Here is a 26,263-nt window from a genome sequence, read left to right on the forward strand (position 1 = left end):
CATACGGAGAAACCTATGAAGTTCTATGGATTCACGTAGGCCTACAGTGTAATATTAATAGGAAAACAGCTTAATGTTCCTTTTCCAAAGATAATTTAACAGTGGGCTCCACTGGGATTCCTATTCAAATTGAAAAAAATTCTGTAGGTAGCTTCAAAATTTTGGTCTGCCATCTTCGTTCTGCCACATTGATTCAAAAAATTTCTATTAGAAGCTTTTAATACAAGATTCAAATAAAGAATTTCAAGAGACAAAAAAATGGTGGAAATCGCTCATCAATATATCAAACCGTTTCAAAGATATTCACATTTTAGTGTGAATATATAATGTTAAAGGTATTGCTATCACAAGTTGTATTATCCAATACATGTAGGCTATGTTGAAAACAAACAATAGACAGGCAGACAGACATTAACGAAAGTGAGTTGATGTAAAATTTGTATATTAATCAGCTGAATTCGGGGCATTAAGGACAGTATAATTCTTAAATAGCATTAGCTGTTATGAATAAATGGATAAATTGTGGTAATTGCATGCAATTAATATTCCAGCTTACTAATAATAAATCACAACACCCTTTTTCCAATTCACTTCATCAGTTGATATGTTTTTTGGTCTCCTCATCACTGGAGTTATTAGTTACTGTAGCGTAATTTTCGATGAACTCATTACTGGAGTTATCAGTTACTATGGCATATTAGTGTATTTATCTTTATGGGAATACTAATTACAGTGTTTTTGATGGCAAAACTACGAATTATAGAGAAGTTTCACTGTACTCACTAATCTTGACAATTGAACTATTAAGTGAAGCTATTTTTGTTTTGTGTCAAGAAATTTACATAATATTCAAAAATACAATATATGAAATTTACTACAAATACAAATAAATTGCATTTTTTCGGAAATTAACCTACTCAACTATGGGAAACCCATGTTCTAGAGCAGGTGTAGTAGTAATACAATTAAATTTAGAGTGGGGGTGCAAATACATTGGGTAAATGAGCTCACATATTGTTCAAAATTATGTTTTCTATATTATGTCTTCCAGTTGTTGTGATACAGTTTTTAACGGCGCATTTAAATTTTCTTGAGTTTTCTATTATCTTGATGTGTACAGGAAGTAAATTGTGGAGTATTGGTGCTAGGTGGTTGAAGTATCATTGGTATGTTGCCTTCCTAGCCACGTTCATGATAAGTAGGCTTCTAATTCTAGTGTTATGACGGTTTCTATTTTGAAAGCTTTCTGTGTTCTTGTGCAGTCTGCAAATATAATTTCTAGGGAGTAGAGTTGTCTTGCGTGGGTACGCGCCACCTTAGTCCTCCGACACACCCAGAACCTGACAGGAGTGGACAGCAACTATCTCATCCATCGACACTGTACGCCAGCGACAGGGAAAGACTGTTTTGAAAGAGTCTGGAATTGGCAACGAAGTCAGACACATCGAATCTCTGACACTTCCAAAACAAGACGGTCAGGTTATACTTCTTGGATGGACTGTACTACGCAGAGCTGTCTGGTTATCAAACAATGGTCATTGTTCTGATGAATATCCACATGTAGGCTATTCTTAACAAGACCATTGACAATTTATTTCTGAAACCTATCACTCTTTTCTATCCCTCTTCGTAGTAATATCAGGTGATGACTTATCTTGTAACTGTATAATTCGTTATATATCACTCCTATTTTGTGCAGTTGTCTCTCTTTTCTGCAGTTATTTGGAGCTTAACATTGATATTTTGAGTTCCAGATATTTCCAATTCCGCGGCCCCCTCCAGTCATAGTGCTTGGTAACCGTTATCACAAAGAACGTTACATTCAAAGAGCTGACTGAATAGAACGGGAAAAACCGTTACTATAGTGAGGTCCACGTTGTAATGGCAGTGGATGAAGATAGACGAATAGGGATGCCGATTCTCTGCATTAATTAATTATATTTCCACACTGTCATAAACATAATTGGCATCGTTGTGGATCTAGAAAAGGATAGTACCACCGACTTTGTCGAATGATAGACAAGGATAGCAAAACCAAAGTTCATCAAATACTGTCATTATAACGTGGACTTACTATAGCGCATGCGCAATACGGTCCTTGTTCCCAGGTTTCGCTTTCAGCTTCAGGTTATGTTGATACTTCATGAATGCACAATAATTTATTGATAGTATTTTTATAAAATATCATTCTTTTCAAATAAAATATTATGACTACTCTACGGCCATTCACCTGCAATGATTTATTGAAATATAATGCTGTGTAAGTTTTGAATTCAGTATTTTTATGAGCTTTTTGAAAATCAATTGAAATAGATTTCAGGATCCCAGAGACTATGATGTTAATCACTCTTGAATAATATATAAAAAAATTAGAAAGTCAAATTATTGGAATATTACATCTTACTTCTATATATATTCGTTCTATAAGATATGATAATGTGTAATTTATAATGACTATAACTCTTACATTAGATGACTGTGAGCAAGAGTTATAAACGTGTCTATCTATAAGTGTAATTATTATTTTAAACTTGTAGGCTTAAGTTATTGATTTCTAATTTGCAAAATTTTCTAAAATTTGAGCTTGGATTAAATTCAGCCTTCAGTCTCGGCTGCCAGTGGGTCGCTAGAGAGCAACCATAGGCGGCCGAATGCCGAATCTGAAACACTCTGGGACACCACTAAAACACCAGAAACACTGGTGTCCTTGTGTCGTCTCTTTGGTGTACACAATTGGCTCCATGCTGGCAAACCAAGTAAGACACCAGGGTCTTACGTTCAATGTGAGTGTTCCTATTGCTCTTCCTAAATTTTGAGCTAACTTTTATCCATTCCAAAACACTTGTGTAGTGAGTGCAACAAGAACAAAAGCTCTTATACTAGCCAAGACACTTTGAGACCCACCGGTTGCTGAGACTATTATAGTGGCTATAAGTGATACTATCATAGTGGCATATTATGAATATAATATGATCCTCAATATCTATTATGAATCGACCATTTAATGTTTTTGGTAATATAACAAATTAATAACAGCATTCTCTTTTTGTTTCAGAAATCTTGATCCACTAACGGAGACCGCATCCTTTTATGCTTTCAAAGCTCTCATTATTTTTTGAAAAATATTCATTGGTTCTGAATAATGTTGTATATCTCTCATTCATTCTACAGAACCTAAGTCAAATCAATAAACCATTTATAAGTCTTTATAAATCTGAAAATATGTCGGCCTTTTATCAAAGACTCAAGCTTTAAATTGATTATTTTCTCCATCTTCAACTGGACCATAAGATGGGCCGTCCACTAGAACCGTTTTCGTCCGAGCTAGCATTGGCCGAAAACTACCGAACTCGTCCGAACAAAGAAAGGAATAGATGATGCTCGTCCATTGCAACAGGTTCCTACGGCCGTGCACGGCAGATCAATTTTCTATACGAATTGAATGGGATTTTCCGGCTCTATCCGGCCGAACTAACTAGTCGACCTGAGACAACAAAGTATCTAACCTGAAATTGTTTCACAGTCTTGTTTGTTTTTGTTTTTTGAAGCTGTTCTGTTTTACAAAGTTGTAACTATGGACAATGAAAAGTTGATAAGTTTGTTTCAAGTCAATAAGAATCTTCAAGATGGGCCAGTATACATCAATGAAAATTTATCAGCATACTATCGTGGTCTTCTGATGGAAGCGAAACACTTTGCCAAGGAGAACGGATATAGATATACGTAGGTCATGAATGGGAAAATATATTTACGTAAGCAAGAAGACTCAAGACCAATCAGACTGGTAAGTCACGCTGATCTAGACAGTCTAAAGTGTGCTAGTAGATCGAACTCGTCGGTAAAAAACAATAATGAACGTAAGTAATACAGAACACATGCTTTGATGTCAGTTAATTGCCAATAGACTTTCATATTTTTATGTCAGCAATAGAAGAAATATATAATTTACTAGATAAGGAAATAAAGTTAACTAATGAAATAGAAAACTACATAGATTACTCACCATCAGCTAGAAATCAATTGAATATTATAAATATATTTCATATGAATATAAGAAGTATTTCCAAAAATTTTGACGAACTGGTAGTATTTTTGAATGATTTAAAATTTGATTTTGATATAATTATCTTGACTGAGACGTGGATATGTGAAGAATCTCTATTTGAATATAAAATAAAGGGTTATAGAACATTAAACAAATGCTCCAGGTTAAATAAGTGTGATGGCATTTGTATATTTGTTAAGGAGGAGGTCATGTTTGAGATTTATTCAATAGATATACAAGAGGCTAACTCGTTAAGTTTGAATGTAGAGATAGGCAATATCAAATTACTGATAATTGCAGTTTATCGCTCCCCTAGTGGTAATGTTGCTACATTCCTAGACAGTATTGAGAATAGCCTCCAATCAATTCAAGATAAGAATAATTGTGTCTTTGTTGGAGATATGAACATTGACTTGAATGCAAATAACAATATAACAAGTGAATATATTCATATACTAAATAAAAATGGTTTTGAATCCTTTATTAATTCTTTCACGAGAGTAACAGAAACTACACAAACTTGTATTGATCATATTTTTCTCAAGACTAATAATAATGATATAAATGAACAATCTTTTGGTAATGTATTAAAAACATCAATTACAGATCACTTTTCGACTACTTTACACATCCATCTATCAAATAACAGACAGGCGAAACAAAAAAGTAGCTTTCCTATAATTGACTATGCACTACTGACTAAACGCATCGAAGACGAGGACTGGGGGTTCTTGTACTCTAATGATGACGTCGGTATTGATTCATTGACGGAATTGTTTGTGGAGAGACTTAGGTGTCATATAGAGAATTCTACAAAGATGAAATCTATTCCACATAAAAAACGAGCCTTAAAGCCTTGGATTACACCGGGTCTTATCAAGTCAATAAATGTAAGGGATTCAATGAAATTAAAACTAATTAAACAGCCATATAACACTTTATTAAAAAACAAGTTTAAAGATTATAGAAATAAGTTGAATGAATTGATCAATGTCACTAAAACAAATTATTATAAAAATAAATTAGAGGAACACAAAAACAATAGTAATAAGTTATGGAATGTTATGAGGGAAATTATTGGTAAAAATGCTGACAAAGGAAATAATATAAAAATTGACCCCAATAAATTAAACAATTTTTTCGCAAATGTAGGTAGAGAATATGCTAGTAAAATTCCGGCTATAAATGTAGATTGTGATGAAATTTACAACGACCACTTCCCATTAATAAACGAATATTTTACCCTGAATCCTGTTACGAGTGATGAGATTAAATGTATTATAAAAAAATTGAAGAATTCAGCAAGCCCCGGACTAGACCATATCAATAATATTACAATAAAGAAAATAGCTACTTGGATTGCAGAACCTTTATGTTTCATCATTAATAAATGCTTTGAGGCTGGTAAATTCCCGATTTGCTTCAAGACAGCCAGAATTAAACCGCTTTTCAAGTCAGGTAACGTTGATCTTTCGGAGAATTATAGACCCATAAGTTTAATCAGTAATCTAGCAAAAATAATGGAGAAAGCAATCAAAACTAGATTGATGGGTTTTATAAACAATCACAACATAATTCATAAGGATCAATATGGCTTCCAAAGTAATAGAAATACTGAGGATGCTCTGGCCGCCTTTACAGATGAAGTTTCTGAAGCCATGTCTTCCAATAACAACAAATGCCTAGCTATAATGATTGACCTGGCAAAAGCCTATGATACCATACCCCACAATAAATTACTAAAAAAATTGGAGAGATACGGGATTAGAGGACTCCACCTTGAATTATTTAAGAATTATTTAAGTGATCGGACACAATTAATATCTGATAACAACAGTTACAAATCAAACACTAAAAAACTTAACGACTTTGGATTACCACAAGGTACCGTCTTGTCCCCGATTTTATTTTTACTCTATATCAACGACATCTTTAAACTAAATATTGATAGTTCGAAAATAATTTCCTTTGCTGACGATGCGGCTGTAATAGTTAAGGACCGCTCATGGTTAGAGACGTACTCGAGAGCAGAAAGAGTAATATCCATTGTTAAACAATGGCTTGATATTAATACATTGAGTATAAATACATCAAAAACTAAATATATTACATTTTCTCCTACAATAGTTGGTCAACCAAATGATGCTATGAATTTAAAAATACATACAAATTGTGTTTTTGAGAAATGGAAGGATTGTGCATGCCCTAAACTAAAAAATGAAAAATCTATAAAGTATCTGGACATCATGGTTGATTGTAACCTTAAGTGGGAGCCTCATATAGAATATATTTGTAAACGCTTAAAATTTATTTCCGTTACCTTTTATAAAGTCCGTAAAATATTAGACATTAAATTACTTAGGGTCCTTTACTTTGCCTATGTTCAATCGGTGCTGCAATATGGGTTAGTGGTATGGGGAGGAGCGTATGATGTTTTCATGAATAAAATTTTTACATTTCAAAAAATGATAATAAAAGCAATTCTTAATAAGCCAAGAGCTTTTTCTAGTAGTGAAACATTTGCCGAATTTAAAGTGATGACAGTACGTCAAATTTATATAAAGAAACTTCTCTATTATGCATGGATGAGGAAGGAGGAATTTACAGTGAATAATAACGTTTCTATGTATAACCTGAGAGTTACATCTCATAACATTTATAATATTAACTATTCAGATTTGACAATAGTGCGAAGACAATTGGGGTATCTTAGCTCAAAAATAATAAATATAATGCCAAATGCATTGTCAGAATATCTTTCTAATAGGAGTAGACAGAGGATGGAACAGATAAATAAGTGGGTGATACAAAAATTTTTCTTCGACATCAGTCAAATATTATAATTACTAGATTAGTAATTTATTGTTAACTTCGATTTTTTTGTAGCTTTGATTATTAGTAAATAAATTTTTTATATTGTCTAACAGCTGATACTCTCACTCAGCGGTCAGGGTTTTGCCCTTGCTGAGTGATGCCATGTAATTTTAATTTATTTGTAAAATAGCATAATATATTATTATAATCTAGAATATTTCTTTTGTAAGTTTTTTATTTTGTATTTTGTTTTTATGGGCAATAAAGATGTTTAAAAAAAAAAAAAGAGCATGTTCCATTGTGGAATATGCCAGAAAAAAGATCATCGTCATGATGCTCAAAGGAATGTGTGGACAAAGATTGCTGAACAAATAGGTTCTGAAGGTACGATTATTGTAATGAATAACTAATCTAGTGGATATTTGTTTCAATTTTCAGAATATCAATATAATGATTGTTTATGGACAATTTTGGTGGCTATGATATTAGTTAATTCAATAATTGGCAACCAGCCAACTAATGAACTAGATTGACATAAACGGTTCCAATGGACGACCATATTCGGCCGAACTGATCGGTTGAATACGGTCGGAATACCCTAAGGTGGGCCGTCCACTGGAACCGTTTTCGTCCGAACTAGTATCGGCCGAAAACTACCGAACTCGTCCGAACGATCCCCCAACAAAGAAAGGAATAGATGCTCGTCTATTGCAACAGGTTCATACGGCCGTCTCCGGCCGATCAATTTTTCGATACAAATTGAATGGGATTTTCCGGCTCCATCCGGCCGAACTAACTAGCCGAGCTGAGACAACAAAGTTCCTAACCTATAATTGTTTCACAGTCTTGCCTGTTTTTGTTTTTTGAACTAGTTCTATTTTATAAAGTTTTAACTAAGGACAATGAAAAGTTGATAAGTTTTGTTCTTTGTTGGGGATCGTTCGGACGAGTTCGGTAGTTTTCGGCCGATACTAGTTCGGACGAAAACGGTTCCAATGGACGGCCCACCTTAGGGTATTTTGGCCATTTTTGGTAAATAGAATAACTTTTTCAAAAATCGATATTTTCAGAAAATTTTTGGTTTACTAGATCAACAATCTACAGATCATGAAGAATCTGTTCTATAAATCTCATGGATTTATCTCTTACCGAATTTGAAATGTTCTGTCCCAAAAATTTAAACTTTAGGCGCTCATATCTTAAAAGTAATGATGGGGAAAAAATGTTTTCATGAGAAAACTTTTTCATTTTGTTAGCTTGATACTATAAAAATCTAAAAACTTTGAAAAATATCACCAGTAGAAAGTTTATTTTTAGCATTTGCACAGCCTTAAGCTCAAGAAGTAGGGACAAGGACTTCTGATAAGTTCACCTTCTAACTAGTTCAAACAAAGCTGCGAAGCCAAATATTGTGTTCCAAACATTCCCTCCCAATTTCCCTGACAATGATCTATTGTTGTTGAACTGAAGATTCAACACTCAACACACGGCTGCAACAATCGTTGGGAGATGGGTAAAATAATGAAAACCTATAGACAATAGACCTATAGACTATAAGACTATAGATGAAATTGAAGATAATATAATGCTCTATGAGCCCATGATTGGCACAGATTTTTTCAATGAATCGTTAAAAAGTTATAAGGCCAAAAATATGAAAAAATCGGAGCCGGAAGGGTTTTTCTTCAAAATGTGATACCTTAGAGTGCTCTAGAAAAGTATGAGAGATATGGAAAAATGTTGGAAATGAAACTTGTAGGATAATTTGCAAGTTTTAATGTTATGATTGTGTTCGACAAACATTTCCAAAATGCGCGTATTGTTCGAGATATATGCAAAAAATATAATATGGCACTCTCAAACCACCCCCACCACCTTAGCACAGGGGTAGGAGTGAGGACTTTTGATATGTTTACCCCCTTACTACCCTTGAAAGAGCTACGGGGTCAAAAATTGTGTTCCAAAATTTTCCCTCTATAAACTTTCATTGACTGGAATTTACGAGTATTTAAAAGACAGTGAGTGAGCAAAAACAGGCTCAAAGAATGATGATTTTTTTATTATATCAATGTAAAATGTGGCTGAGCTTGATCAATATCAAATAGAATGATGAATTATTGATTATATTGATGTAAAATATGAGTGGGATTGATCAATTTCAATCATTTTTAGAACAATTTTATAAATTCCCTATAAATTCCATTAAATTCCCAAAATTTCTTGGCCTTGGAAATATTCCCGGAAATATTGCCAAATCATAAGTTCCTTCCCACTGGGAATATTTCCGATCCACATCACTAATCACAGGTGGCAAATATCAGATGATTCGCCACAATATCTAGTAAATTCATTGAATTATTCATTTATATCTATTGAACTCATTGATCTCTAGTAAATTCATTGACGGATTCATTCTGGTCTCTAGTAAATTCACTGCTTGATTGTTCCTTGACCGATCACCACCAGTACGGTCTGTCATTCTACATGCAATACCTGGCCCATTGGCCTGAGTACTTCCTAGTGGCCGAATCTGCCAGTGGAGAGATCATGGGCTACATAATGGGAAAATCGGAGGGGCACGGGGAGAACTGGCATGGTCATGTGACTGCCCTCACTGTCTCCCCCTACTACCGACGGTTGGGGTTGGCTGCTACCCTTATGACTTCGCTGGAGGTTGTCTCCGAAAAGTGGGTATTTTTCTGTATTTATTAATCAATTCATTTGTTTTTCTACTCCATTAATTCACAATATTTATTTAGGGCCAGTTTCCGAGCTCGGGATCTATAAGTTCTGGACTAACAGAGTCCAGGACTAAAATAAGCTCTCGGGTCTAAATTGACTTTCTGAGTCACGATTTTATCTTCTAAACTCCGGAGTCTATCAAGTTCTCGACTTATTCGAATCCAGGACTTTAACACAGTAAACGTGAGGGAAACACAATATTTTGCTGTTGTATTGTTGGCATTATAGCAAAACGGAAACAGCTGATTACAGCGGGACAATTCAAATGAGCATGCTCTCCAAACTATATTGTAAAAATACGTTTCGATTTCTTTGTAGGCCTATTCAAAGCAAAGCCTTTGAAAGGTGAATGAATAGACATTTCATTTTACGTTATGCTATTATTGGTCATTGATCCTAACCAGTGATTTTGGAATAAAAAATTCATTAGGCTATTGAGTTTGAAAATTTATTTGTTTTGAAAAAAACTGGAGTAATAATTTATTATTGTTATTATTATTAATATGTTGAATATGACATTGAATAATAACATTCCGATTGGAATACAAATTCCAAGGCAATCCTTGTATTGATTTGCTTGAACATTTTTAGGTTATGTCACAGTCATAAATGAGGTTACCGTAGTTTTTTACGCATATTTCTGATACAATTTTATTCCAAAATGAACTTGCAAACTATAAATTATGAATTTAGATAGACTAATCCAAATAATTTAGGTATTCCATGATATCTATTTGGCTTTTTATCTACTCCAAAACAATAACTGAATTGTGTTTGCTCAGTTAAGTCTAGAACTTGGATTTAAACCATACCCCAGTCGAGGGTTTAAAATCACGCTGTTTCAAGTCCTGGACTTGAAGATTTTTGATAAATCCTTGACTCGGAAAGAGGCGAGAATCTAATTTAAGTCCTGGACTTATAATACCTTCACTCAGAAAGCGAAATTATAAACTCCAGGGTCTAACATGATCTCTAAACTCCAGAGTCTATTCAAGTCCTCAACTACGTTAACGCTCTGACTCGGAAAGCCAATTTTCTGACTCCAGAGTTTAAATCCAGTTGATGTCTAGAACTTAGCTAAATCCCGAGCTCGGAAACCGGCCCTTAAAGTATAAAAAATAGGGTTTTGGAAACGAGAGGGGGCCGCCGAAAACAATGGATGGACAGAAAGGGGTTCTAGTGGACCTTCAGCAGTAGTCTATTGTTATCTAATTTCGACATTTTCGTGGCCTATTGTATTGGCAATCACAAGTCTCCCACTCCGAGGAATATATTGGTGGACCAGTCTGGTAGTAGCCTCAGTACGGTAGTAGCCTACAGTAATAATAATAATATTTCAGGGCAAGATATTTATCACGGGCCACTCCCGTGTTTCGGATGGACACGTTAAGTCGTCGGTCCGGGCTGCCTAAAAAGCAGTCGTTAGGTCATGTCCGAGGCTATGAAATTGATCAGTTGCGACCTGAAAACTCTGACACCAGACCTGAGCCAGCCAGGTCACTCGATATTATTAGTCTACAGTGATTGGATAACACACACATTACTATCGATCACATTTACAATTTCAGTCAATCTAAGACCATATTTAGTGTAAATGATGAGACTAAACACATTACATAGATATTATGTTCAATCTAATAGAATTTAAAGGACGCCAAAAATCATAATTAATTATCGATGATAATTGTATTCAACTCAACTTATTCTGTGAGCTCTTATCAAATTATTCCCAAATTCATTGGGAATAACAAGATTACAAGTACTTGATCACTGATTTCGATTCAATAATTGTTGAAAATACAAGTAACAGATGTAAGGTGCAAAGTGATAGATAAGTTGGTGCTACCAGCTACCTGCTAGAATTGCCTTCAATAAAGCACACGGGGCCACTAATGAGGGTAATGAAGCGGAATCAGAGGACAATAAAGTATGCTGGTCGAGAGTTAGAGGATGCACCTTTTTGGAGCGATACCCCAGAGGATAGTTAGCGCGGCCTCGTCTACTTTCCATAACCCTCAAACTATAATAATATAATTTTTAATGTATATATTTTTTACATTTTCTGTAATTAATTTTTGTGTTTTCTTTGCGAGAATAAAGTTATTATTACTATTATATTTTCCTGCGCTCAGGCTTGTCTTTGCAGGTTTTTCCTAATTTCTGTTAAATGTTCTGTTTCTTTTTGGTTTTGTTCAATTACAATAGCCTTACTTCATGTAGAGTGGTAAGTAAATTTCTATAAGTGTTTGTGAAATTTCTTTGTTTGTTATGGTGGGAATAAAATTCATTTTTCCATCATTATTATTTAACGAAAATCCTAAATAAATGCTGTAAATCACCCCGAAGACTTCTGCTACTGCAGGCATTGACAACAGGATTAACAGATGGAAATTCGATGAGAACTACTATCCAAAAATTAGTTGCCAGCCCGGGAATCGAACCCGGTACCTCCCAATTGCTAGCTTTTATGGGTAAGCATTCCTGACTAGCAATTGGGAGGTTTTTGGATAAAATTTTTGGATAGTAGTTCTCATCGAATTTCCATCTAGCTGTTAACCCTGTTGTCAATGTCTGCAGTAGCAGAGGTCTTCGGGGTGATTTACAGCATTTATTTAGGATTTTCGTTAAATAATAATGATATATTAATTAGCATTTGAATAAATGCATTCTCTATTTATTTCCATAATTTTTCCATATTAAAATTTTTATTTTTTTCTAGGAAAAGATGTTACTTTGTCGACCTTTTCGTGCGAGTTAGCAACAAGAACGCCATAGCCATGTACAAAGCTTTGGGCTATGTTGTATACAGAACGGTACTGGAATATTACTCGGGAGATCCTGATGAAGATGCGTTTGGTAAGTACTTGGGCCTAATAATAACAACTTGAGAGTATCATGAGAGTACAGTGAGGACCGCGTAATAATGACATGTATTTGATCAAAATTGATGTTGCTATCCTTCTCTGTTATTAGACAAACGAATAGCACTATCCTTTTCCACCTTCGCAACTTTGCCTGATCGTTTTCAACTATGTAGAAATATAATTAATTTGACAAAATATTCAATCTAAATCATGAACATTTATTATCAAATATATTTTCTAGGCGAATGAAATATAATTGATTATTTTTTACTAGTAGTTTTGTGAACAGTAGACCTCGCGCTCTGTAAGTTACATCATAGAGAAACAATAGAGTTAATAGATATCCCATGGTATAGGGCGTTTATGTCGCAACTTTTACTGTTATCTCAAGCCGATTACTGTCGATTGTTTTCGAATTTTACTGTTTTGTTGGCGTGAGAGTGTATGAACGGCACAATATGAGAGACTACCAGTGTCACACAGCTTCACGGGAAAGAATTACATGAACTATCGGCTTGAGATAACAGTAAAAGCTGCGACATAAACGCCCTATACCATGGGATATCTACTTATGCTATTGTTTCTCTATGGTTACATTGACCTGTTGTTGTTTTCTCAAAAATAAATAAATAATTTATCAATTTAAAATGTCTAGAAAAAATCCTAAATAAACGTAGAGCTTTCTGTCCTATCGTACCGTGACATGTCGTCCCGGAATGTGAGTGTGAGCGCTGTTATCAGGTCTGGCTGCCGTCAATACGCCAACTCAATCTACACATCAGAGAGCATTATGTGTTGTCGTGTCGGCGAAAAATCGGTGTGTTGAAATTAACAAAGTAAACTACCATAATAATGATTTCCTACAAACTTCATTTCTCACTTTTCATGATTTTAGAAATCAATTTCTTTTCAATAATATTTGTAGCAATTTTAATCATCAGATTCGAAAAGAAAAATGTAAAATAATGTTTTCTATCAATATAACTCTAAATGAATCATGGCCTCAGCTTATGGAAAGATACATTTTCAAGAATGTTTGGTGTTTTTGAACAGGTAGTATTATAGTCCACTAGACAGCTGATTTATCATGAATAATTCTATAGTCTGATTTTCACTGGCATATGAAAGAGGCTACTTTTTCCTTTTATATTATCCTTGAAATGCAAAATTTCCAAAAACCTTGTATATACGTCGACGCACAATTTGAAAATGAACATACCTGTCAAATTCCATGAAAATCTTTTACCGCGTTTCGCCTTAAATGCGCAACATATAAACGTGAAGAGAAATGCAAAAACTGTCGACTTGAATCTTAGACCTCACTTCGCTCGGTCAACAAGAATGAACAGTCAATATAAAATATACCGGTATTAGTGATCTTCTATAGAAGGAAGTGGCAAGGCAGAGAATCGGCAACGCTTTTCTTCTATCTTGCTCCACTGCCATTAAAACGTGGACCTCTCTATAGAAAGACAAGATTCAAGAAATTTAATGACTATAGAGAACGTAATCACATTATATGCATAGTCTTCCTCCGTTGAGAACAATTCTTTACCTCAGAGCTTCAGTGAGGTCCACGTTATAATGGCAGTGGTCAAAGATAGGAGAAAAACGTTGCCGATCCTCAATTTCTTGTCAATGCTTCCTATAGACGGTAGCTGATACAAGTTTATTGATGTAATATTTACGGTTCATTCTCGTTTAAAATAATCAATTATATTTTGTTTACCGAGCGAAGTGAGGTCTAACATTCAAGTCGATGGTTTGGCATTTCTCTTAATGTTTAAATGTTTGTATGTTTATATGTTGTGCATTTACGACAAAACGCGGTAATAGATTTTCATAAAATTTGACAGGTATGTTCCTTTTTTAATTGCACGTCGACTTATATACAAGGTTTTTTTGGAAATCTTGTATTTCAAGGATAATATAAAAGGAAAAAAGAGCCTCCTTCATACGCCAATATTAGAGTAAAAATCAGACTATACAATTATTCATCATAAATCAGCTGACAAGTGATTACACAGATGTGTGGAGAAGCCAGTCTATTGCTGTATTTCCATAAGGTCTATAGTTTCAATCAGGTACTTGTGGATTAGAATACTGCGTGAGGTCTACTGTTCACAGAACTACTAGTGTAACTATTTACTGCGACTACGCCCCGGTTCGGAAAGACAAATTTTCTGACTCTACAGCTGTTTAAAGTGTAGAACTTGACTAAATGCCGAGCTCGGAAACCGGCCTTTTAATACTACTTTAAACCATCAGCTGACTCAATTGAAGCAAATCATAATGAGTGCGACCATACAATGATAAAAAAGTAAATTCGTATGGCTTTTGTAGGTGGGGACTCCCTTGCGGGAATGATTAAACGGGTTTAATAGTTGTACCAACCACGGTATAATATAGAAGAAGACGGTAGGTGTCACGCGCATGTTTCTGCTAAATTTCCGGTGTAGCTGACGTCATTTTATATCCAATCATCTGTTTTTAACAAATAAGTTTCATAAATTGGCAATAGGTGTTGATAACCTCGGTTGGTGGCGCTGGCCACTGCACACACATTTCGTGACCCCTACCGTTTTCATCTAAATACAGTGGTACCAACAACTTTGGAGATAGTGTCCCTAATTTTATAGATTTTTTAATTTTACTGAGTTCATTGTCTGTTGCATCGAGTATATTATTTTTTTCTAGTTAAGCAAGAAATTATATTTTTTCAATGTTTGTGCCCATTACGAAGTGCTTGTTAATAATCACTTTTGAACAAGTAAATTACGACATAGCAGTCAGGTATTTATAAATAAAAGCTATTAGTTTCTACTCACATTAGTGGAGCGCTTTCGGACACTAGGCCCCTTCATCAACACTGGTTGACACTTCCGTTGTTGAATACATATAGCTGCGTACACATACTCGTGCTTCCAACCCACACCGAGCACGCTCCTCCCTCGTACCGCCCACGTACCACCATCGCACAGCAATCGCTCCGCCTCCGCTCTCTACTCGCACCGATCATGAATGTTACGGAAGATGGTAGATCTTCTCGCGTTCCCCGGTCGAACCATTGTTGCTCGCCGGTCGATCATCAATCGCTCTGCTGGAGTGACGTTCGGTCTTGGAGCGGAACGAAAGTCTGTACGCACCTTATGGTTAGGAAGCAGCGTGGGTTGTGGGAGTGGCGGGATTTTTTGAATGGTTGGCGGGAATGTTTGAATTTGTAGGTTATTGGAGTAGGAGGTTGAAGAGGCTGTGTGATTTCAAATCAATAACCTACAAATTCAAACATTCCCGCCAACCATTCAAAAAATCTCGCCACTCCCACAACCCACGCTGCTTACTAGCCATATGTATTCCATAACGGAAGTGTCAACCGGTGTTGATGAAGGGCCTAGTGTCCGAAAGCGCTCCACTAATGTGAGTAGAAGCTAATAGCTTTTATTTATAAATACCTGACTGCTATGTCGTAATTTAGTTGTTCAAAAGTGAAATTATATTTTTAAATAATTTCATAATGAATTTTCATAATTAAGATGAAATATTTTGTTAATAAATTATCAATTCTACATTTTTTAAAGACGATCTGGCATCAGAGCAAAGCAAGAAAGAGATAGCGTTATCCGCTTTGTTGAATGATAGACAAAGCTAATAGCTTTTATTTATAAATACCTGACTTCCTATGTCGTAATTGAGTTGTTCAATCATTATTTTTTTATATTTTTCAATAATTTCATAATGAATTTTCATAATTAAGATGAAATATTTTGTTAATAAATTATCAATTCTACATTTTTCAAAGACGATCTGGCAACAGAGCAAAGCGAGAAAGAGATAGCGCTATCCGCTTTGTTGAATGATAGACAAGGATAGCAACAGAATTGCTAATCAAACACTGGCATTATTACGTGGACCTCACTATAGAAGCCCATTAAACCACAAACAGTAATTTTACATGAGAGCCCAAAAACTGTTCGACTCTCAGCCCTGTAAATCCAATAAGCATTAGGGCTAAACAATATTGGGCGTTTTCAGAGTCGGCAGGGCAGGAAGCTCTCCGATTGGCTGATTGAGTTGGTGCCTGAAATAACGCCTAATATGGTCTCACCCTTTGGCTTAAATGTGCATTAGTGGTTTTAAATTGTGTTAAGGTGCGTACAGATATACGCGCCGCGAACATGAGCAATTCACTTTTAATCAGTTGACTATATCTGTATTTTTACAGAAACGGTAAGATACAGATATAAAAAGCTTGGCATCAGCTGATTAAAAGTGAATTGCTCATGTTCGCGGCGCGTATATCTGTACGCACCTTTAGGTGTAGTGCTGATTGGCGTTAAACACTGCATTTTGACAATCCTGGACTCATGTTAAATCATATCAACATTCATACTGTTGAGACTTGGAAATTTATATCCAATAATAATCACTCTAATAGTTAACCTGTATATATATTCTTATAGTTAACCTGAAAACTAGAGCCTTTTACTATGGAGAGGAGTAGACTCCAATAACACTAGTTATTAGGGCCGAAGAGACCAACTGTTTTACTTTTGAATGAAAAGATCCCTTAGGTAGTCTACTCCTCTCCAGAGTAAAACGCTCTAGTTTTCAGGTTAACTATAAGAACATATATACAGGTTAACTTCAAGAATAATATATTCAGTTATCAACTAAGGGCCGTTTGCACAGTATAGATTGCTAAACTCGATTAAGTTAATCGAGTTTAAGTTAATCTGAAAGTTTAAACTTGAATCGATTTTCTCAGTGCATTTTCTAATCCAGTTTAAGTTAAACTAGTTTAGCGTTAAGTTGGTAATAGAATGTCATCGTTTATAATATCAGGAAGGCTGATTTTTACAGGAAATTTGTTATTTGTTTGCAAACAATCAGTAAATTGAGGTTATGTAGCTACTATTTTAGTATTTTCTTGTTCTTGTTCAAAATCTACAGAGCTGTAAGCTGTACGGTTATAAAAGTGAAAAGCGACCAAGAAATTCTTTAAAAACTTATGTTTAGTTGGCACCAGAAAATATATTTTAGAATCTAAGATAAAAAAGGTATTTTGTTACGCTTGAATCTACTACAGTCTTCCTCGTTTATTAGAAATCTCTCGAAAGCAATATATCTTGATTATTTGTTATTAAAAACATGTTTTCTAATCGAAGACCACTGTTGAAAATTGTCTTAATTTCTATCAAGTGTTTTATTTAATCAAAATACTAAATTAGCAGTTGCTGTACTCAAGCAAAACCGTTAAAAAATTTTCTATCCCAGAAATTTAAATTATTTGTTTTTTGCCCAATTTTTCTCAGTTTCAAAATCTCTTCGCAGTCATCTCTATCAATCGCATTAAAAACTTCTATCAATTCCTCCATTACTATTATTTTTACATTCAAATAATGATTCACTATAACCTAAATTAATAAAATTATCGTCTACAGAAGCATTAAAAACAACCGTCGAAAAATAATGTACTATCAGCTGTTTCCCTATCAAATCTTTACAGATGTCAATAAGTTAATCCAAATTATTTGGTTTAAACCTCCTGCTTTGGAGGTTCAAAGTTTCCCAGAGTTTAAACTCAACAGAGTTTAAACTGATACTGTGCAAACGGAATTTTAGTTTAAACCAAAAAAAATCCAGATTTGGTTTAAGCTTTAGCTTAAACTTACACTGTGCAAACGGCCCTAAATGACAAATTTGGCTTTGAAATAGAAGCCCTTTTAAGTAAAGAAACCTAATTTTTAGCAGTGATGAAGTTTCGATATGATGTTGGTCATCTTTAGACTGTGAGTGTTTCCACTTCAAGATTATTTTTAAATCAAAGTTTAAGGCTGTTCGGTAGGCCTACACTTTTTCCATTATTTAAATTGGATAATCTTTTTCAATAAAATTGTTAAGATCATTCATTATAAGAGTGAGAAAAAGTAGCAACTGAAATTTTTAAGTGGTCTAATAAGCGAGTTATGGGTTGTTGAAGTGCTAATTTTCCAGATGATAAACGGTTTCTACTATATTAACAGAACTTCTCTTAAAAATTCAAAAAATGCATCTTTCCAAACTAAAACATTTTATTCCCCATATCGTTCATAAATAAAAAGTCACATTTTTTGTAAATTCGATAACTTGTTTATTTTGGCATAATCGCGAAAAAACGAATATTAGAACAAAGCCAATGATATTCTGAATATATTGAAAAAAACTGTTAAAAAAATGTTAAGATCATTATAAGAGTGAGAAAAAGTTGCAACTGAAATTTTCAAGTGGTCTAATAAGCGAGTTATGGGTTGTTGAAAGTGCTAACTCCGTTTTCTTTCCATTTAGCTTCAAAGCTATAAGATATTCTGCAAATAGCAGGGCGGCGGGGGGCGGCGGCATAGGGGGTGGTAGGGGGGCTTGTTTGGAAGGAGGATCTTGCAAGTGATATGTCTACATATTTTTTTAAAATAAGTACTTGAACAAAAATGGAGGTCTTCTAGTGGGAGGCTTCTCGCGCGAAGCGTGGGGGATTGATTGGAGGGGGATTCTACAATTGGTACGCCCATAAATTTGTTTTTTTTTTCAAATAAATACTTGAACTAAAATGGCGGTTTTCATATCGGTGGGAGAACTGGTCCTGGCAAGGGGTTATAAAATGGAGTTTTCCCGCGCGGAGCGCGGGGGGATTTGGGCGGGGCTTGGAGCCCCCTTGGGGGCTTAGGCTCCGCCCCCTAATTAAAATACTGCTCTGTGATTGGAGCACAGAGTCTGCAAGAATACACTACTCAGGCCCATCTCAAGTATTAGGCCCATCACAATACACTACTCAAGCATTTGATAGCATCAAAAGAGACAGAATGATGAATGTGCTAAATGAGATGGGAATCCCAAGAAAGTTGACAAGTCTCATAAAGATGAAAATGTATGGTATGACATCACAAGTTAAAATATGAAACAAACTGAGTCACTCATTCAATGTTACAACCAGTGTAAGACAAGGTGACACACTGTCAGCAACCCTCTTCAATTTTATGCTTGAAACAATACTTCAGAAGATAGGTAACAAGGTAGACAAGTAACACAATACTTAACAGAACAAGTCAAATACTGGCCTATGCGGATGATGTGCTGCTGATAGCATGGAATCGCAATAAGTTGAAAGAGATTTTCAGCACAATGAAAGAGGAAGCAAGAGAGCTGGGTCTTGAAATTAATATTGGGAAGACTAAGTATATGAGAATGTCTGCAAATGAAAGAGGAAGGCTTGTAGACAACTTGATACTATCAGATGATTGCAGCATTGAAGGTGTCAGAGAGTTTAAGTATCTTGGGGTTACACTGACAGCCGACAATAAGACTAGCCAAGAAATTTCTAACAGAATTATGATGGGCAATCGAGCATATTTTGCAAATCAAAGGATGTTTAAGAGTAGAATAGTATCAAGAGCAACTAAAGTGAAAATGTACAAGACGTTAGTCTGACCGGTTGTGACATATGGAGCAGAGACATGGACACTGCTGAGCAGGGATGGAAGAGCACTGAAGTCATTCGAGAGAAAGATGTATTGAAGGATCTGGGGACCACTATGTAATGGAGGGGTTTGGAGAACCAGACATAACAGCAAAATCGATAAGGCTATAGGGGGAAGGAAAAATTGTAAGATTTATTAAGGCAAGAAGGATGGAATGGCTTGGACATGTGGTGAGAATGAATATGGAAAGGACACAACTTAGACTGCTGGATGGACGAATGATGGGGACGAGAAAGAGAGGAAGACCGAGAATGAGATGGATAAATGATGTGATAGGTGATCTGCGTGTGCTGGGCGTATCCAACAACTGGTGGCAAAGGAGGCATTGTGTTGAGGAGGCCAAGGTCCACCCAGGACTGTAGAGCCAACTAAAGTAAAGTTAGTATGTACCCTGATCCGGCTAACCTCAGTCAGTGTCTGGAGAGGGCTGGAGTAGGATTTACTGCTCTCAATGTGGTGTCAGCCGGCCGCTCAAGGTTGGAACAGCCCGGCATGATTGGCCTCCTAGTGGTGTTTGGCAACCTTCTGACACCAAGTGGTGTCCTCTAGGTTCACCACGGCAGTCTCCTCATGAGTTGGAAGATCTTCAGGAGGTGAAATGGATCCTTTACACTGTCTGAAGGGAGGGGTGTAGCTAGGATAGATGGGAGAGTAGGGTAGCTCATCTGCTCAGTATTCAGTTTGAGGAAAAATATATTAATTAGTTCGAATTCGAATTTTAAAATGCTGTAGATCACCCTGAAGATGTCTGCTACTGCAAATATTGACAACAGGATTAACAGCTAGATGGAAACTCAATGATCACTGCTATCCAAAAATTATTTGCCAGTCAGGAATGCTCACCCTTACACCAAAATGACGATCTCTGGGTAGCAGCAATCATTTTAATCAAAGATTACAGCATTTAATTGGGATTCTCGTTCAATAATAATCATTCATTAATTAGCATTTGAACAAATGCAATTTCTAATTTATCTCCATTTGTAAAAATATAGACTTGATCACTGCTCTATCCTTAATACGTTTTAATTGGTTTGTTTCCAGATGGCAAGCACAAGTGGTCGCACTAACCCACCAAAGAGGAGGTGTGAGGAGGAAGAAGGAAGTGTTGGCCTTCCTCCTAAGAGAAGGTGCATTGCATCTCATCAGGCCCCTCTCCGAAGATCCCAGAGGATAATACAAAAAAAGTAAGTAACTTATATGCATATAAACTATTCCAATAAAATTGATACATTATATTCTCTACTAAGTAGGTAACCCGTGCTCCCCAAGGGTCTGTTTAAAGCACAAACAGGTTGAATTTAGTTTTATAGTTTCAGTTGATATCTTTCAATATCACTACTTTCAATGTTACTAACTACAGTAATCATTTACAATGGGAAAACGAATTGATTGGGCTCTTAGCTTTGCATCAAAAATCGAATAAAGTCACTTTTTGAAGAAAACCCTTCCGGCTTCGATTTTTCCATCTTTTTGGCCTTATAACGTTTTAACGACTGATTGAAAAAATCCGTGCTAATCATGAGCTCATAGAGCATAATATTTTCTTCAATTTTAATGTATCATTTCATTATATTATGCATCTCCCTACGATTGTTGCAACCATTATAGTTTGAGTGTAAAATCTTCAGTTTAACAACAATAGATCAATTGACAAAGAAATTTGGAGGGAATGTTTGGAACACAATATTTGACTCTGCAGTTTTGTTTGGACTACTTAGAAGGTAAACATATCAAAAGTTCTTATTCCTACACCTTGTGCTTAAGGGATGAGGGTGGTTTAAAAGTTGCAATTTCATTTATGGCTAAGACACATGTATCTTGGAAACAATGCATTTCAGCGACACGACTAGCAGAACAAAAATTAAGCTAGATAAATTTCCTACAAGTTTTGTTCAGTAGCGTTTTTTGATATCTCCTTTAGTTTCAGAGATATTTGTTTCTAAAAGTGTAGAATCTTTGAAAAGACAGTTTTTTTCCAATATTTGCACTTTCAGGGCGGGGGCGCGACAGTCAAGACTGACAACATTCGAGTCTACGGTTGTTGACCTCGACTGTCGGGAGTGTACGAAAATTAGAGTGGCCTCAACTGTCGCCTAACGCACTTTTTCAGGAGCCTTTCCTGTCATAGGTCTCAACTGTCAGGGCTGTACAAAAATTAGAGTGGCCTCAACTGTCGCCTAACACAGGCGACATTTGAGGCCTCTTTTTCAGGAGTCCTCTCCCGTCATAGGTCTCGACTGTCAGGGCTGTACAAAAATTAGAGTGGCCTCAACTGTTGCCTAACACAGGTAATATTTGAGGCCTCTTTTTCAGGAGTCCTCTACCGTCGCTGGTCTCGACTGTCGGGCCTGTACAAAAATTAGAGACTCGCTTGCAGCAGGCGACAGTTGAGGACACATCCCACTGCGATTCCAGACAAAATACATTTCATAATGATTATAACTTATATTATAACTTATAAATATGATGTTATCATCATATAAAAGTAATCATGTGGTTAATTCCATAAGCAACATCGTTAATGGAATAAATGAACAATTTAGTTTTTATGAGAAAAGCTCAATGTATATATAGATCAAGAAAATGTAAAATGTGAATGTGTGAAATTGATAAAAGTTATTGATTTGTATCAGGATATTGATTCATAGAATAATATCCTACATCTATCATGTACTGAGAATTTGACATCAAAGTATCAAAAAGGTATTTATGAGTTTGAAAATTTCGTTTTTTATGATGAAGCAACTAAGGTTTATTTACAGTTGTAAAATTGCAATACTTATTCATAATATGGAAGGAATAATGGGATATAATATATTATTCAATTGCTGGTAAATCCATACAAATTAAATGATAATATTCTTTTGGTGATGTCTACCATTCTGGAGAGCCTGGTGCAGGCAACAGTTGAGGCCACTTTTTCAGGAGTCCTCTATGGTCGCAGGTCTCGACTGTCGGGAGTGTACAGAAATTAGAGAGGCCTCAACTGTCGCCTAACACAGGCGACATTTGAGGCCTCTTTTTCAGGAGTCCTCTGCCATTGCAGGTCTCGACTGTCGGGGCTGTACAAAAATTAGAGTGGCCTCAACTGTCGCCTAATGCAGGCGACATTTGAGGCCACTTTTTCAGGAGTCCTCTACCGTCGCTGGCCTCGAATGTCACTGGTGTCTACCGTTGCTGGTCTCTTCTGTCGTTTGCCTCGTTTGACATCGACCCTTCAGAGCTCATTACTCAACAAATGCATATTGTTTGAGATATATGCAAAAAAAAGTATGGTACTTGCAAACCACCCCCACCCTTTTAGCACAGGAGGTAGGAGTGAGGACTTTTTATATGTTTACCCCCTTGCTATCCTAAAAAGAGTTGTAGGGTCAAAAATTGTCATCCAAACTTTTCCCTCTTCAATCTTTCATTGACTGGACTAAAAAAGATTTCAAGTAGGTAATTGAAAAAATAAAATTCAATTAAACTCAACCACTTATTACTAGGAATCATTTTTGGTTTCATTTTCTATTAATGTTTTGACTTTACCTATTCCTTGATCCTGTTTTCAAACTTTTCTTTTATTTTCAGTGCTGATAGACTAGAGAGAGATCAACAACAATAACAACAACAACAACAACAACAACAACAACAACAACAACAACACCAACAACAACAACAGCAACAGCATCAGCAGCAACAGCCTCAACATCCCCAGCAACAACCCCAACCGGAACAGGAACCTGATGTTATGGATTGTACGTATTTACCCACACTTTTTATATTCTTCTGATTATTATTTTTCTCCTCCTCCTCCTTCACCTCCTCATTCACCTCCTACTCCTCCTCCTCCTCCTTCACCTCCTCATTCACCTCCCACTCCTTTCCCTCCACTTCTCTTTACTTTCATTCCATCTGTACAAATAGCAAAATGCCACATTTCCACTCACTATCCATGAAAGCTGTCAATGATAAATCTAGGTAGCACTGAGTATAACAATGAGTGTAGGCCTAATATTCTTATTTTTAAACTGTAGATGTTTGATCCTTTTTTCAAATAATTGAAAATGTATTGGAAATTGGTTCGTTTATTTCTGAACACTGTTTGAAAATGTCTTTGTTTTAATTTCAGTATTATTAGAACTCTACTGGGCCAGAATTGGAAAACAGCCGTACTGGCCATGCCAAGTAGTTACAGATGAGGATGGTAAATTTTACAAGAGGAAAAGTAAGTCATTCATATACAATCACATATTATACAAATTATTCATATTTGCTTAACAATAATTATTATTAAAACTTCAACTGAGTTGTGGTCGATGTTGTAGAAACCATGGTCGTGTACCAAATTAAAGTGTAGAAAACTGACAACATCTATGTGTTTTTATTTCATAATTATTATTATTATTGTCCTTATGAATTTTGATCGATCTATCCATTTATATCTATCTCTTTTATAATTCAAACATTACAACATTTGAAATGGACCAACAGGCTTTCTTGAGGTCCAAACTGTTCCAATTCCAATTCATACAACATTCCAACTCTATAAATTTCTAGCAAAACAGAATATTGTATGATAGGTAGTGAGTCTTATCATAGAGAAATATAGCATAAGAAGAAGATAGCCCATGGTATAGGTCATTTATGTTCTGTTTATATACTGTTGACTACTGTCTATTATTACTTTTCTTGCTGGCTGAGAGTATAAGAATGGCACAGTATGAGAGACCACCAGCATCACATAGCTTCAAGAAAATGAACCACTGAGTTTGAGATAACATTTAAATTTATAACATAAATGCCCTATACCTTGGAATATATTCTTATGCTATATTTTCTCTATGGTCTTCTGTATGACCATGACTATTGAAAATTTTCAAAAAAGGGTTTGAAAAAATAGTTAGAAATCAGCCATTAGATTCGATTCATTTTTATGTAAACTATAACTAGAGTAGATTATTAATCATATTCACTAGTTTTTTTACAATAAACAGAATAAGTTTAATTTTTTCTTCATCTTTGTTTTCAGTTTGCTCCAACAATGTCGTTAGGGTGTCACTCTATGTGCGGTGGTTGGGGGATGGGAGGCATTCCTGGGTTGTCCTCTCCTATTTGGTGCCCTTTGAGAGGGCACCAACCCCCCAACAGACACCCTACACAATGTTGTAGGATTATGTCATAACTGTAAGTGTAACAACATGTTTCCGAGTAAATATTACAGTAATTACAATACAACAACACTTGATTATTACAATATCACAAAATATTGATTATTAATATTATTAGATACAATTGAATATTGAATTATTGATAATATGAGTACATTCATTAAGTTGCGAAAATCCAAATAGACCTGTCTATGAATAATGGGATGTTTATACAGAGTGGTGCAGAGAAAACACAACCATGTTCTTCAAACTGCCAGTACTGGGTGATGGGGGGGGGGGTTATTATCCTCGAACGAATGTTGGCAGATGGCCCATACTATGCCATTTCAGTTGCTATGAGTGTTGGGACGTACATCGTGTGTTCGCTGTGAAGCAGTTTTTCTAAAAACAATGAATCTGTAGTCACAGTGCAATGCTTCTTCGTCAATATTTCAGAGTTGGGCCTCAAGGTGCAATGCCCGATCAAGATACTGTACTCCGATGGGTTGCAGCGTTCAGGAGTAGTAGTTCTCTGATGAAAAAGAAACCACCTGGTCTTCCCTGTTCAGTTAATACTCCTGAGAATGTAGACCGAGTCAGTGTCGTCTAGTCCTGATCTCATTGAGTCAATCGTCTAGGACTAGTAACAACTGCCATTCTGACTTGGTCTACATTTTCCGGGAAATGGGGAAGACCAGATGGTTTCTTTTTCATCAGATAACTAGTACTCCTAAACGCTGCAACCCACCAGAGTACAATATTTTGATCAGGCATTGCACCTCAATGCCCAACTCTAAAATATTGACGGAAAAATATTGTACTGTGACTACAGATTCATTGTTTCTAAAAAAAACTTGTTAACAGTGAACACACGATGTTGTACATTCCAATGCCCATAGCAACTGAAATGGTATAGTATGGGCCATCTGCCAACATTTGTTCCAGGGCAATACCCCCTCCCATTGACGAGTACTGGCTGTTCGAAAAACATGCATTTCCTCTGCACCACTCTGTATTACTTGTGCCAACCAAAAGATAGCATCACTATTCATATGAAAAAGAAAAACATTTAAAATAATTTATTGTGTGCAGGTTACAAAAGGTCTACAGTATTAATTTATTTTAGCAAATATTCAAAGTAAAGTAGTTCAA

At 35.6% G+C, this 26,263-nt stretch overlaps 2 protein-coding genes across 4 annotated transcripts in view; both read left to right on the top strand.

Annotated features, from left to right (window-relative positions):
* Positions 1–2,140: 2,140 nt before the first annotated feature.
* LOC111064271 (N-alpha-acetyltransferase 20) lies at positions 2,141–20,338 on the top strand. Its single transcript, XM_039443467.1, has 5 exons — positions 2,141–2,260; positions 3,056–3,080; positions 9,326–9,546; positions 12,321–12,457; positions 20,253–20,338. The coding sequence occupies exons 1-5, from the start codon at positions 2,208–2,210 to the stop codon at positions 20,336–20,338; spliced, it is 522 nt and encodes a 173-aa protein (XP_039299401.1). The 5' UTR covers positions 2,141–2,207.
* A 688-nt stretch (positions 20,339–21,026) lies between these two features.
* LOC111046540 overlaps positions 21,027–26,263 on the top strand; it is a 47,983-nt gene continuing 42,746 nt past the window's right edge. For 2 of the 3 annotated variants that reach the window (XR_005573489.1, XR_005573491.1), the window contains exons 1-4: positions 21,027–21,163; positions 23,553–23,719; positions 24,094–24,189; positions 24,994–25,148. Coding sequence is in view for 1 of the 3 variants with exons in the window: in XM_039443632.1 (XP_039299566.1) it covers positions 23,713–23,719; positions 24,094–24,189; positions 24,994–25,133 (243 nt within the window). In the remaining 2 variants the exon portion in view is untranslated. Of the gene's footprint in view, positions 21,164–23,552; positions 23,720–24,093; positions 24,190–24,993; positions 25,279–26,263 lie in introns of those variants that run through there. The other variant, XM_039443632.1, reaches the window with a different exon arrangement.

The sequence above is a fragment of the Nilaparvata lugens genome, chromosome Y, assembly GCF_014356525.2.
Source record: "Nilaparvata lugens isolate BPH chromosome Y, ASM1435652v1, whole genome shotgun sequence".
In the NCBI taxonomy this organism is placed as follows: Eukaryota; Metazoa; Arthropoda; class Insecta; order Hemiptera; family Delphacidae; genus Nilaparvata; species Nilaparvata lugens.

Excerpts from the sequence above, each read along its gene's own strand:
- LOC111064271 (XM_039443467.1), top strand. The coding sequence starts at position 2,208 with ATGACTACTCTACGGCCATTCACCTGCAATGATTTATTGAAATATAAT. Across the intron at positions 3,081-9,325 it reads TTGATCCACTAACGGAGACC|TACGGTCTGTCATTCTACAT; the intron begins GCATCCTTTTAT and ends GATCACCACCAG. Across the intron at positions 12,458-20,252 it reads TCCTGATGAAGATGCGTTTG|GTGATCTGCGTGTGCTGGGC; the intron begins GTAAGTACTTGG and ends ATGATGTGATAG.